Source organism: Lethenteron reissneri, chromosome 39 (genome assembly GCF_015708825.2).
Source record: "Lethenteron reissneri isolate LAM-NWPU_2019-01 chromosome 39, ASM1570882v1, whole genome shotgun sequence".
In the NCBI taxonomy this organism is placed as follows: domain Eukaryota; kingdom Metazoa; phylum Chordata; class Hyperoartia; order Petromyzontiformes; family Petromyzontidae; genus Lethenteron; species Lethenteron reissneri.
Genome location: NC_083817.1, coordinates 10,670,484 through 10,685,687, shown reverse-complemented (window position 1 = coordinate 10,685,687; position 15,204 = coordinate 10,670,484). Strand labels below are relative to the sequence as shown.

Here is a 15,204-nt window from a genome sequence, read left to right as displayed (position 1 = left end):
CGAGGGATCTTTTTCCATTTTGTGTCGTGCGCTTGCGCAGCGCGCTCGGATCGCTATCACCACCTGGACTCCGAGGACGACACAAACGACGAGGAGCCACTCGAGATGAGGCAGTTCTCCTCCTGCTCGCCCCGCTTCAAGGTACGCCACGGCCCTGCGGGCTGCTGACACTGCGGCACGGGCCAGGCCTCCGTGCATCCCTTGCTTACCTGGTGGTAATCATAGGGAACGCAGCACATTGGAGGGGCTGTGCTCATATCCACACACTCAATGTAAATAATAAATAGAGCAGAAATATATTATCACCCTTTGTCAATTCACTGCTGGATGAAGGCCTCCCTACATTGTTCACTCTTCCTACATCTTGCTGATCTAACTTAAACATATATGTGAGCATTACAGAAAAAAACCTCACATACACTTTCACATGAACTGAATTTCATTTTATGTAGCAATTAAATATTTTAAAAATCACTTTAATTCCATGGGTCGGTACAAAAAATCATATATTGGTAGAATGGTTTCAAACTCCGAACTTGGAGGGAAATTATGAAGACCACTTTGGGTACTACAAGATGAATTGTAGAGAAGGACTAGCGATCTAGACCAGATCCTGGAGATGATCTTGAGAGAGGGGGTGAGGAGAGAAATGAAGACATAACTTATCAGATGGAGGACATGCCCAGTACCGTGTAACTCTGGTCCTCTAAGGATGTTCACCCAGGCTGCAATTGTGACGAGTGTATCAAACAAACTCAAACGGTCCCCTGCCTCGCTCTGCCTGCCTCTCCTACTAGGTTTACAGCAGCATGGAGCGTCTGTCCCACCACGACGATCGGCGCATCCCCACCACGCCCGCGACGCCTACGCCCACCCCGACGCCCAAGCGCAGCGCCAGCGAGGACAAGGATGAGCGCGGCAGCCTCGTCACGCTGCGCGCGCACGACAAGGGCTGGATGCTCGGTTCGCCAGAAATGTGAGCGGCGTTGTTGCGTTTGCCATACTCCGCTCTGGTTTAATATAAAAGCTTTCGAGACCAATTTATCCATAATAAAGGTTTCTTTGGGTTAGATCACGTAAATATAGATGTCTATATTTTAGCCCGCCGCCACCCAACACAGGCACTAAACACACTTCAGCACACCAACACACCGGTGTGCTGAAGTAGTAACTAATTGGCACGTTTTGTTTGCATTACAAACCTTATTAATTGGCTGTGTCAGGTGGTGGCAGATTCACTGCACATTTATACTTAGGCGATCTAACCCAAAAAACTTTTATGATACTCCACACCTCCTCCCGTTTGTATCGTTGCGCATTTAACCCAGAGGACTCGCTACTCAGCCCTTGCATGTTTGCACATGGCAGTCCAGCGTCTCCACTCGTTCCTGTCCAACGCTTTGCAAAGTGCCTCTGGTGATGTCCGAGCCGATGTTTTGAAGATCTTTTCCAGCAGTCTCCCTGACATCCAAGTGTGGGTTTCCAAGTCGAGCTGCATGTTGAGCATTTATTCTCTCAAGGTTGTGCAGCAGCAGCAGAAGAAGAAATGCTCAACACGTGACCAAATCCAGATAATCTTGCCTGTGTTAAATAGTCCGTCTTCTTCCCTGGAGGGAGGCTGCCGGGTGGGTTATTCCAGTCCTAAGCCTGGAGGAAGAGGGTTTTGCAATGGTCTTATAAAAACCTACTGCAACACAAATGGTACAGTGGAACATTGGCAACTGGCAGGACAGTTGTACCAATGTTATAGCAGAGGCCAAAGCTGCAGAGAATGGAGTAGCTTGATCATTGAGGTTACGAATTATCGGTAATGAGGAGAGAGAGTTACTAATAATGAGTAGGAGATATGACTTGTGACAATATGAATTTCCCTTTTTGTGTAAGTTGAGTAACTTTAACATTTTCCAGCAATGCGATTGGTTTTCTTTGTTACCCTCTGGTGTCATGTCCTGTTACTGTTTTCACGGCAGCTTCACTGGCCAGAGCTGTGTGATTAGACGGCATTTGTCCGCGCGCTGCTTATTTTCTCTGTCGACGCGTGTGACGCGACCGGCGTCCGTCTGTCTCAATCCCCAGCCTTCGCAAGCGTCTGTCGGGCTCGGAGTCGTCGCACACGGAGAGCGACGGGAGCCCGCCCGTGACGGTGCGGCGCCGGCGCTCGGCGCTGCTCGACATGCCGCGCTTCGCCATCGCGCTCGAAGACCAGGAGGGCGAGGCGGCCTGCACGGCGGCCGCAGCGGCAGTCGCGATAATGGGCGGAGGAGGTGCGACGTCGTCGCACGCGCCCGTCGCACGGAGCGGCAGCAAGTCCGGCGCCACGCAGGCGCTGCTCACCATCGGAGAGCTGGCGCTGACGGAGGAGGCTGGCGGGCACGCCCACACACCCCGACGTGCAGCGAGGAGAGGCTGGCGGCGATAACAGCAGCTCCCACACTGTCCGGGAGAGACGGCCACGCTCGGCGGCTCTTACCACCGATGGGGAAACCTTCCGTAAATGGAACAGTTACCATTCTGGCATAAAATATTAACTTAAACGGCCAAAAACCTTGAAGGCTCGAACTAAACACCCATCTGATAATCACATGCAGAGTACCACGTCGTTGCAGAGGCATCAGTGGCAGGTGGCTCGAACTAACAGGATTCAGCCCTACTACCCTGCTCACTAACACAGCCTAGACATGAAAAGCTCTCAAGGTCACCACGATCGGAGCACGTGGGAACCCGACACAATCGGTGACCACATGTCCTTGGGCTTGTCAGCCTACCACATGCTCATCTTGTGAAATCTGCAGGCCATCATTTTGAAATATGTTTACTTGTATAGAATGCAATAATTGTACTCAACTAAAAATATCGAGGTGCACCTTAAAAAAATAATATTATCCCCACCATGAGAGGACACACCTATTCAACTCACTGCAGAAGTAAGTGTACCTGTTGTACCATCTCCAGGGTCCGTGTCGTTCACTGACGTGGCAATGATGCTTCGATAATTATGGGAGTTTCGCCAGAAAGTTGTCTTGCCTTCCAACCCAATTCTCTAAACTAAACTGAAATATAAAAATGCTATTTTACCAGGTACGGCCTCCCGAGATATATAGCTGTTTTTCAGAAACAACCTGGCCACAAGTGATAGCTCAGCGAAGTTGCTTATCATGTGGAAATGTATATCAGCCAACTACTCTAAATGCACATTGATTCGAAATGTGAAGGGAAAAACTGGAGGACCCGGAGAAAAATCCACACGACCACAGGGGGGGAGACGTGCAAACTCCATATATACAGTCGTCAGGATCGTTCAGGACCTCCTGTACACTCGGCGAAGTAGTCAACATCTCACCACCTTGGTATCCCGCCCCCCCCCCCTCGTCCCGGCGCAGTAGAGAGCGGCACCGGACGTCTTGGAGGGCCCCGCCCGTTCCCGTGGTGGACAGCGCCGACTGCTCGCTGCTGGACGGCGCCGCGTCTGCGGCCGCGTCGTCGACGTCGGCCAAGGCGACGAGCGACCTGGCGGTGCGGCGCGCGCGCCACCGGCTCATGTCGGGGGAGGCCGGGGCGACGCCGGCCGTCGGGGGACCGGCCCCCGAGCGGCGCAAGGCCAAGCCGCTCACAAGGTCATCAAGTCGGCGTCGCACAGCGCGCTCTCGCTCGTCATTCCCTCCGGTGAGACGCCTGATGGCGCACTCGCCCCACCGCAGAAAACGTTACTCGTTTAGCGAAGCCTCGCCGAGCAAATGGGTATTCGTGTATTCGAGAAAGTCCTGCGGGGTGGCGTGATTGCTCAGTTAATTTTGAATACTTTCCACCTCAGGTTAAGTGCGTATACTTTAGTTCTGTATATCCGCCCGTCTGTCCAGAAATGATAATAACTCTTGTAAAGATGATCCGGTATAAACAAGCCTGTGTTTTAAAGTTATGCTGATCTCAAGGACTCGATTTACCAAAACATTAACAAAATTGATCAGAGCGTTTCCCAAAACTTGGAGACACAAACCTGAGCATTATAGGACTACTTGTAAATAAGTAAATGCGTTTTTCCATTACAAATACACACCAGCTTCCTTACCACTGAAGAAAAAACAAATAAAAAGGCATGTTGTAAGCGTGACAGTATTCGGTACATGTGCGTGGAATACTTGTGCTCTTATAGCTCATATTGTATAAGGGCACAAGTGCAGTTTCACTAACCCACTTGCTGTACTGCCGTCTTCTGGCCACTTCATTGTCACGTGAGTCTTTGTGATCCTTAAATTCTTGACTCCACAGTGGTGAATTACAAGTGCGAATTGTCATATTTTCCATTAAATACACAAAAAAAATGGATTTTATCATATACAAACTTTGGATGTGTATTTTGGGCTCAACTCCATGTTCTAATAGCTGCGTTCATGTGAAGAAAATATGTGAAGGTCACAATAAGTAGCTCCGTCACATTGCTGTTGTCATGTCACTTCATGGAGATGCTAAAATCCGAATCAGACGGTGTGGCAGTTATGTCAGTCACGTGGCAATAACTATACTCTTGATTGTAACGCGTCTTGTTTCTCACTGACACACTTTGCAGAGCTTAGAGCTCATGTTAGGCATGCCGGAGCAGACAGCTAAAGTTCCGTCTACATTACATGTCGGAACCCATGTAATCCTCTCACATTTGGAACAGTGCGGCTACGTGCAGTGGTATGGACGCGCCAGCGGGTGCATGTGTGCATCTCTGGGTCGTTTGCTTACGTGCGGATGTGTGTGCGCACGTTGGCGTGCTACAGAGCAGTACGTGGGCTCCCCACTGGCAAGCCCCATGTCCCCGCGCTCGCTGTCGTCGAATCCATCGTCGCGAGACTCGTCCCCATCGCGGGACTTCTCCCCGGCGCTGGGGGCGCTGCGCTCGCCCGTCGTGATCCACCGCGCCGGCAAGAAGTACGGCTTCACGCTGCGCGCCATCCGCGTCTACATGGGCGACTCGGACGTCTACTCTGTGCACCACGTCGTGTGGGTGAGTGAGTCAGGGTCGCACGCTGGGTGGATTCAAAAGAGAAGAAATAATCATTGGTGGGGCGATAGATGGGGAGAGGGACCATAGCAGTGGTTGTTCGCTTTGACAGAGGTCTTGTGAAGCCGACAGAGTTAAAGAAAAACGGCGAGATCAACTCAGACCACAACGTGGACGAACGGAGACAAAGATGGAATGACGAGCAGAGGGAGGTGTCCGTCGAATATTGAAAAAACTTTAGAATAAAGTTTTTTTCTTTAGAATAAAGTTTTTTTGCAACTAGGGACTCAGCTTATTGAAAATCGGCCAAATGAATAAAAACTTGGGAAACAAACCCAGCTAATAAGACTAATTGCAATCCACTTCCATCCTGCTCATTAAATACTTCCGATTTTGGAAAGCGTTGCATAATCCATCCATATGCACATTTTTTCCTAATTTGTTTGCTTTTTGTGACTTTTTTGTGGCTCGCTCTTTGTGGCGGCTGCTGCTGCTCTCTTGACCGTGGCAGAACGTGGAAGAGGGCAGCCCAGCCAACGAGGCCGGACTGCGCGCGGGTGACCTCATCACGCACGTCAACGGGGAGCCCGTGCACGGCCTGGTGCACACAGAGGTGGTGGAACTCATCCTGAAGGTGACGACACCACTTCCTCATCCTCCCCACAGCTCCTGCTGGCCTCCTGCTATGTTTTCTTTCATATGGCATTTGTAAAGCAACTACTTGTGGTGTATTGACTGGGCGCCTTGTAAGGGCTGATCAGTATTTTGCCATTGGTTTTTGGAGAGGGAGGCGATTATCGTATTCGGTCACCGATTTGATGACATATTTTTTCACATGTGGCAGGGAAGCCGGGAGAATATTGCCACGGTGGCGAGTTGTTAATTACCTCGCCTGGTTTCCAGGTCGTGGGTTTGATCCAAACATATGTCCATATGTTTGGAATTTGCATGTTCTCCCCGTGGTTGCGTGGATTTTTCTTCAGTTCCTCGTTTTTTCCCTCCACATTTAGAAACATGCGTTTAGAGTATTTGGCTGCTATAAATATCCACATGATAAGCCACTTCGTTGAGCTATCATATGTGGCAATGCTTCTTCTGAAAAAGAGCTCTATAGCTCAGTGGGCCTTACCTGGTAATATAAAAAAAAATCAAAATCTTCCATGCCTTTTGTAATAGGAATAAGAATAAAAATGTAATCGAGATCATGTAGCCATCTATGTAACGAGTCATTGAATCTTACTTTGCCTACGATACACGCGTCAAATCGTGTACATGAAAATAAAATTTATTTTGTCTATTTCCCTCATGGTATCCCACCTGGACTCTCGGCATCATGAGATGAATCCATGAGGATCTTTCGCAGAGCAGTGCAAACCAGACCTGAGATCTCTTCAAGTGACCTACCTCTGGTTCACGCAGTAGGGGGCAGCATTTTCCACCAACCCCGCCACAGAGAGTAAATGATCGTCGCATTACAGTAAATAAAATATTTTAATTCTTCTCCCTGAATTTAAGCCAAATGAAAATGTCATTGCCGTCATTGTGGAGACTAAGTAATGTAAAATAGTTAATCAGAAAACATGCCTCTTTCATATATCGCTCCACATAAAAAAACAAGCCTCTGTTGCTTGTATTTGAATCAATACTGCTGAAATGATGCACTCTCACAACTGTAAAGCTGATGGTTGTGTTTAAAAAATGCTTTTATTGTTTATGTTGACAGACAGACTTAGGAGATGTACAGTCTGCTTATCTATTTTGTTCACCAAATGAAGTGCAGAACCAAATTTGACGTGACGGATTTGTTGTTGTTGCGGCCATTGGTGATCAGGCTAAGTTTATCACTTTCACTACATTCCGACACATTTTAATCACGGGTGGCTGCCCCAGATTAAAACCCTGGATCTCAGCAGTGCTGTCTCTAATGTCTGACTCCTAAGCCACCTGGCCAACTTGCTCGTTAAGGCTCACTCCTATGTGTGTGTGTGTTGCCCTTTTGCGCTTTGCTCGTCATCTGCTGTAGAGCGGCTACAAGGTGTCCATCGCGACGACGCCGTTTGAGAACACGTCCATTAAGGTGGGGCCTGCACGGCGCGGCAGCTACAAGTCCAGGATGGCTCGGCGCAGCAAGAAGAGCAAGAAGAAGGAGGGAACCGACAAGTGAGAGAGCGGTCGTGGAGCTCAAGGAGCAGCGGACATTAATAGATGATTTTGTTAACCTCGCTCGCGGCAGGCAGACACCGGATATGTTTTCCCGTACTGTACAACGCCGCATATTCCGAATGTCACCTGTCTGAGGTGACCAATGAAACACCTAAAGCCCAATTGAGGGATTCTTGTATGGTGTAACTGTCATTTTCTCAAAGATGTTCACAAATCTGACCCATTCACATGCAGTTAATATGATCTTTATTTCACGTACAATCTTTCATTTCTGAAGTATGGTCAAGCATTTCCCAATGTATAAAGCAACAAAAGTGCAGACCAATTGATTGTATTTATCTGTTTGACGTCACTAAACCCTGAGCTGTCAACACCAACAACTCACCGCGTTTGTACCCCTGTGCCTTCTACGCCCCCAACTGCCCCGCACCACACAGTCGCAAGCGCACGCCGCTGTTTCGCAAGGTGACACGCCAGGTGACGTTGCTGCAGACGAGCCGCAGCCTGTCGTCCCTCAACCGCTCGCTGTCGTCCAGCGAGAGCGTGCCGGGTTCGCCCACGCACAGCCTGTCTCCACGCTCGCCTCCGCAGTGCTACCGCTCCACCCCAGACTCGGCACACTCCGGTGAGGCGCTCCTTCGGTTGTTCCTCCTTCAATGCGATAATGAACAACCGCGTTCACCCTGACTGAGCAGCCAATCGCGTTCACCCTGACTGCACAACCAACCCCGTTCAGTCTGTTGCAGCAGCCCGCTAATTCACTCTGTTTAATGACTAATTCACCGTTACCAAAAGACTGTTGAATTGACCCTTGACCAAACCACCAACAAATTCACCAAATGATCGACCGATTTACCGCGATTGAACGACCGTGCTTTTTGCCTATTTTATTCACCAATGACAGTAGATTCTCTGTCTACCATGCTTCAACCTCTCACACTCAATGCCACACTTGCATTCATATTTCTTTGTCAGATTGAGGTACTCACATTCCCGTTTCATCATCTCCACCCTGTGCTGGGATTTTGTCCTCGCACACTTTCTGTCTGCCTTAAACAGTAAATATGATTCATTTTGTCTTTCATTGAAGAAATGCTAAACCACATAAAAGTTCCTTCCCCAATTTGTGTTTGTATCTATATTATATAAAAAGTAAACTTTTGTTTCAATTAGGTATGATGATAATTTTTTTTTAAATGAAAGTCATTTTAATATTTTGTATATAGCGTCTTCTGCAATTGTATCTCCATTGGGCTATCGATGTTGTGTCATGAGACTAAGTATCCAATTGGATGGATCTCTTATCGGCACAACTCTTCACATTAGAGAATGGCGCACAGAAGCGGATATAACTAAATTATCTCTGAAATCTCTTGAAGTGACCTAATTCCCTCACAATAGCAAGCAGCACTACACCCTGTGCCACAATGCGAATGATCATCGCTTGACAGTTAAACCCGTATTTTAATCTTCAGAGCAGAAATTTTGCTAAATTCATTGCAGAACTGAAATTATTGTGATGGGTTTTTTTTGTCATCTGAAAAGCACAGTAGGGAGCTGCACTCTCCCACCCACTCTCCGATTAGCACCTCCGATTAGCACGGTTGGCTACGTACGGTGCAAAAGAAGTTCTACATACATACATACACTCTGCCGCTGAGAGTCCTAACGGGTGCCCGCGTGTGTACCCACATTCCCCCCCTCCCACTCTTTACCCATCTGCCATCACCAGGAGGTACGTCGTCTCCGAGCAGCTCCCCGTGTTCCAGCACCCCTAACTCCCCCGCGGGCTCGGGACACATCCGACCCAGCACCCTGCAGGGGCTGGCGCCCAAAGTGCAGCGCACGTACCGCTCGCCGCGCCGCAAGTCAGCCAGCAGCATCCCCCTGTCGCCGCTGGCGCGGACACCGTCCCCCGGGCGACCTTGCTCCAGCGCCACGGGGACGGCGGCCGGAACCGGAGCGTCCGGGTCCCCTCCGCCCTCGCGCTCCGAGTCGCCCACACCCACGCCGTCGCCCGCGCTCTGCCATCCCGGGCTCGCGGCCGGCGCCGGCGTGGGCAAGATGCACTCGTCGCCGCCCACCGTCATACGGCAGGTGAGAGATGGAGTGAGCGAACTAGCGATCGTTTGATCGATCATGTGCATGCACAGGCGCAGCGAGTGGGATGTGGACTGTGTGGCGGCACGTGCAGAAGTGCGGGTTGCTGTGCCGTTCACTGGATACGGTGCGACGAACGCCGGTGTGGTTCTGCGGCTTCTAGCCAGGCCTGGTAGAACGCGGTGTGGCCCTCCATGTACATAAAGGAAATCTCAACCCAAAAACACAATATGTTCTTGTTTGTAGAGACATGCCTGGGCTGTGCATCATCCACGGCTGTTTTATATTAATGAAAAGATTTGTTAATGAGAAAGAAGACAAACTATGATGAATCTTGTCATCATGGCACTACAGTGATGGCACTGCCATGTATTCAATGAACAAAGCTTCATATTCGTATATTAGCATCCATGACATATGACATGAGCGTTTACTGAATGTAGGTTCTTTGAAAGGATGTTTCTTTGCCTTGTGTTAAAATCCAGCTTGCTCTCTTGACAGACATACCACGTGTTGTTGTTTTGCTTTCCCACCTCCACACACAGGTATTTGTGAATGCCTCCCAGTCCACGCGTCCCAAGAGCGCCGAGCCCCCGCGATCCCCACTGCTGAAGCGCGTGCAGTCGGCTGAGCGTCTCGCCTCCGTCTACAATTCCGACAAGAAGCAACAGCAGCAGCAGCAGTTACAGCAGCTGCAGCAGCAGCAGCAACAGCAACAGCAAGGGCAGGCACAGCACACGCCGCTTTGTCGCAAGCCCGACCCGTGCGACCTGCGCAAGGAGGACGCGTCGCGGCCCGAGCGCGGCTGCCTGCGCAAGCTGTCCCGCCAGGAGCACGACGACGGGGAGGAGCGCGAGCGTCACCACCGCGAAGGCTGCCTGTCAGCCAGGGCCGACAAGAGCAAGCTGCCCAAGCAGGAGATCGAGGCCATCGAGGAGGGCAGCGACTCGGAGACGGAGGGCGAGAGCACGGGCGACTCGGACAAAACTGCGGATGGCTGCGATGCCGCCGGACATGGCTGTGGCGAGCCGGGGCGCTGCGTCCCGGGGGGCGCCGCCAAGGGGGCAGTCCAAGAGGCTGGAACGGCGATGACGCCGGTTAAAGACTCCGCACAGCTGGCGATGCCAAAGCGCTCCTCGCCTGTGTCCGAGGGGAAGGCCGCGGGCGCGATGGAGAGCTGCGATCGCGTGGGGCTCTGCCAGGACAAGGAGCCAGACGTTGATCTCAGGCCAGACCTGAGGACACATACGGACAAACGCATAACGCAGCAAGAGACCGTGCCAAAGATTGAGTTGTCTAACGATATCGATCAAGCGAGTGTCGACAGCGCTACGTCAAGCCAAACTGTGATAAAAAATCTCGAACAAGGCAATTCCGTGGTTCTTCCCGTGGAAGCTACAGGAGCAGCAGCAGCAGTAGTGATGGGGGCAACAGCAGATAAGTTGGTCCAGCAGAAGCTGCCAGACACCTTTCCCTCTGGAGCAAAATCCGAAGTGGGTTCAAAACCAGAGCAGGTGCCGCGGATGGACCAGGGTGTCCAAACAGACTCGGCGCTCACCAACTATCGCCCTGGAATCCTGCGGTCAGCTGAGCGGAGGAGCAGCTCCCTGGTTGAGGGAATGGTCAAATCATCACCAGCACCTGTAGCTGGGTTAGGAACGGCAGCCACAGCGAGGGAGGCATCGACGTCGATGAGCAAGGAGCCAGCGGTGTCAGCAGGCAAGCCAGGGCCCTCGAAGCGGCAGGCAGAAGCATCCATCAGTGCGGGCAGCAGCGTGGCCCCCACGTCGTTGGGAAAGGCAGAGGATGCCATGGCGTCGAAGGTCATTTTGGACCTGCAGGGGATCCTGCTGGACCCGCCGAAAGCCATGTTGGGCCAGTGTTTCACACGCTCGGCATCCGTCTCGACGCTCAACAAGAGGGACTCTCAGCAAGCCAAGGGCGAGTTCCACGCGGAGGCGAGGGCGACCGCTGGGCTGGCCGGGCACCCGCTAGTCTGTTCGAGCGACGCCATATCCGCACTCGAAAGGATTTTGCTGTCGTCGTCAAAGGTCGGCCCCGGGGGGAGACCGGCGCCTGACAGGGAGCTTGGCACAGAGCCCGGAGATAGCGCAACAGCCAAGGCGGTCGCTCGCACGGCACCCGGAGTGGGCGAACGAAACCCAGCGCTGAGGCCACTCGTGTCTTCTTTGCCGAGCTGGGAGGCGAAGGCAGTGGTGGCAGTGTCGGAGAGGGAGCGGCGGGTGCTGCGCCCCGGCTCCCCAGCGCCGGAGCGGAAGCGTCCGTTTTCCTGGGCGCCGACAACATTCCCAGCAGATGCAGAGGCCGCAGCCTTCGTGCCACCATTGCCACCGCAGCTTCCACCACAGCCTCCACCGCAGCCTCCATTGCAGCATCCACCACCACCAACACTGAGGGTGGAGGAAAGGATGAGTAGTGATCCCCAGCCCAAGGAGATGGACGGAAAGTCTAAAGCACCGGGAAGCAGCAAGAAATTAGTGTAGACAAAGAAGCAAATCAAGGGATATTAGCATGTTTACTACGCCGTGCTGCGGTTTGACTTTTATTGTTTCCCCTGAAATTAGTTTCCCACAAACCCCGCCTGCCTCAGCACTGTCATTGTGGCTCTTGCTGACCATCCCTTCATCCTGAGTCCCGCTCGTTTATGGATTCCTTGTCGAAAAAAAACACATTCATCCCCGCTCTCCCCTGTGCTAACTGCCCCTGACCACAACCCAATTCTCTCAAGGCAAAACCTCACCCCTGTTGGACCATGATCCCATTAACCTCTGACCCCTAAACCCACGTCCCTGGTAGCTTGTTCCCTGTGATATTCGCTTGAAGCAGGTGTTGCAAACTCGTAGTTTTTTTTTTATTAGTGTTGAATTGCTAGGCCAGTTGGGTAATCGGTGTCACCCACATATTTAATTAATTAATTTGGAGATTTGGATGAGTGTGACACACATACAAGCACCATTGCATTGAAATGCAGAGGGGAGAAAAAATTGGAACCCTCAGTACACCGCTTGCTCCACTGGTTGCGGTGACTTGACATCGGTAGTGCACGTATATCGGGAGGGTTGTAGCGGTTGAACGGACGAGTCTGTTGGTCCATCTTGTAGTTAGCAGTTTGTCTCGAGTTATCTGCTTCTGCCTGTGGTGGTGTCGGTGCTGTTGGCTGTGCCGTTGTACATAAAACATGTTAGTCCGCTTTGCAGTGTGGCTGCACGTATTGCTCACATTGCTTGTCTCTTTAGGTTGAGTGTTATTCTTTTTACACTGAAATACTTGAAAGCTGTATGTATGTGTATGTAAATAGTATACAGTATTTATGCATTACTTGGCATTTGGCAGTGTTGAGCTTTGTAAGTGAAGCCAACGAATTATAGAATAGGTAGTGCTCCTTTTGGCCCCAGCAGCTGTGTGCTTGGCTCTGCAGTGGAATCGTAGGTTCTGAGAATGGTGTCACGTTCAGAAATATTGTCTTAGTTTTCTTTGCGGTGCATACGCAAGTCAAACGGCTCCAGTCAGAACATTTTCCGGCTCGTTTAAGTAAGTTTCACCACACCTCGGACACTGCATACTGTCTGGCTTTGCGACTGGAAGAATGTTTAAAAAAAAAAACGTTCCTCCTGCAGACTGTGTGGGGACCAAACACAAATGGATCCCAATTTGACCAATTTGGTTGAGGCCTGGATAAATATTTAGGAATATAAAGGAATCCGATCATGGGAATACAGGTAACACATTTTAAGTCTGCTCCATTGCTTGCAGACGAATATTGGTTTCCGTATAGTTGGTTTCTAAAAAGAAAAAAACTGCTTCTTGGATAACAAGAAAGCCAGAGGTAAAAAAAAATCCAGCTGTAAATGCAAACTTTGTCTCACAGTATTCTGAGATCTCACTCCTTTCATTATCATCCCGGTGAACATGCATACTCCAGGCATGTGTGGTGTTTCAATATATATTGTGAGTGTACCATTCTTTTCATTTAGCTGTTGGAAGTTTCGTGAACTCGCCATCACTCGGTTTACGGTTACTGTTGGCTATGGGATTGCTGGCATCCGGTGAATCAGATGTGGGTATGTCACCACTGGTCTGGCCATAATGACAGTGGAGATCCCAAAGAGTATGGAAGAATCTTTATCATACAATAAAGGCCTGGCCTGGAGAATAAATGGACAATTGGAATATATTATAATTCGTATTCAATGTAATTTGGTGAAACATTCACATGGGCCGGTTTTTTATCACACACATTTTGCACACGGTCTCAGAACACGAGGACACAAATGGTCTGTTTGCAGTGGAGAGTTTTTTTTTTCTCCCATTCCTGAACAGAGCAGGAAGGAAAGATCTGCGAGATGCAAGAGAATCGCAGCAGAATGGCACTGTATGGCTGAAAGCACAGTGTGGTGCAACATATCAGTGTGAAAAACGAAAAAACTGAATAAAATACATTTTACCGTGATCTGGCCAGGAATTTGGTGAATTTCAATTAAGCCACCTGCTGCTTTAAAATTAAGCCCAGATTGCAAATGTAATTTATCGATGACATATTGTGACATGGAAACTAGGTTGTGCCGCTTGGGATTCTGCTTTACACTGCGAATGAAGAAAGTGCGCATTCCAGTGTCGTGAGATGCGTGGCCACGTTCAATAATATTTTATGGTTTTTATTTACTTCGCAATCAGTAAATGCTTTCCATTTTGTGTTATTATTATTTTTATCAAAGAAAAAAAAAGCATCATATCTCCACGGTTTACTTGGTGTGACTGGTTACAAAAGTTAATTACATTAAATGGCAATATAATTGAGCAGAATACGCCAGCTTTCAGATTCCTTTTCTGCTGGTGTCTGCCAGGGATCGCGGTGCGCTGCACCCTTTGAAGGGCAACTGCCGTTCGTATGAACTTGCCTTGAAAGTCTGTAAGGTCTGTTGTGTACCTCTGTGTATTTGTGCGAGTCGGAGCATGTATGCGTGTTGAGCCCATTTACACACTACAAGTGCATGCAAAAGAAATACATGTTTCCTTACATGAGGCTATGACTGTGGCAGAGGAATCGATTTAAATTTTCATGTGCTCTGCATGTTATGGCTTTCCGATAGTTTGGGGAAAGCGAACTCATGTGGATAAGCATAGATAATGATAAACTACATGATAGTCCATCTCATTAACTGGGAAAATACACACAGATTGGGCTCACTTTTGAGAATTAGATGCTGCAAAAGGCGTAATGATCAAATGTTATCCTGGATTCTTGTAAAGCCACTTACAAGCCATGCATTTACATATTACACTGCAGTGAAGTCGGGTAACAATGAGAAAATTAACAGTGATGATGTCATTGTGTTACACAGGTGTCAGTGCAGCATTTTGACTTAGATTGCCCATCTGCCAACAGCAAATAAATGTTCTGATATTATTTGGACGTCATTTGCCAAATTCACAAACCAAAAAGTTATTTAGATTATAAAGCCTCAATTTTAAAGCCCCACTGTGTTTTTGCTGGTTCATGTTTATAACGTCTGTATAAAGCAACTTTGACAATTGTTCACGGCTTTCTGGTGACTTGTATAAGTACGATTCCAGTCCGAGTCCATTTTACTGTGCACACTTTGCACATTTCCCATTGGAAAATTTTTATCGTGAACGACAGTTGGCCAAGTGGTTGATAATTCTCAACAAGAAAAAACACAAAATTGTCATTTATTTCCACTGAAAAAACATTGTCTTTGAATGGCAAGTGTTTACATACTCTTAGAATCCCATTCTCAAAAATAAAATTTAACCTCCCCTGTGTGTTCATGTGTATATAGCAAGAATACACTCATGGAACCAATTAATATAGTGTGTGTACGTGACAGAAGCAGGGTCTCTCATGAATGTAAATATTTAGCAGAGGTGTTTGATGTTATTGTTGCAAATGCTTGTAAGAGGTGTGGTGCCAG

At 49.2% G+C, this 15,204-nt stretch overlaps 1 protein-coding gene across 1 annotated transcript in view; it reads left to right on the top strand.

Moving 5' to 3' along the window:
* The window catches only part of LOC133351889 (microtubule-associated serine/threonine-protein kinase 2-like), an 18,866-nt gene extending 4,061 nt beyond the window's left edge, over positions 1-14,805 (top strand). Inside the window, 13 exon segments of the mRNA XM_061567466.1 lie at positions 41-141; positions 798-976; positions 2,077-2,392; positions 3,255-3,287; positions 3,384-3,428; positions 3,430-3,607; positions 3,610-3,663; positions 4,764-4,990; positions 5,499-5,621; positions 7,011-7,147; positions 7,588-7,775; positions 8,883-9,247; positions 9,796-14,805. Coding sequence (XP_061423450.1) covers positions 41-141; positions 798-976; positions 2,077-2,392; positions 3,255-3,287; positions 3,384-3,428; positions 3,430-3,607; positions 3,610-3,663; positions 4,764-4,990; positions 5,499-5,621; positions 7,011-7,147; positions 7,588-7,775; positions 8,883-9,247; positions 9,796-11,754 — 3,905 coding nt within the window. The 3' untranslated portion in view covers positions 11,755-14,805.
* Positions 14,806-15,204: the final 399 nt, after the last annotated feature.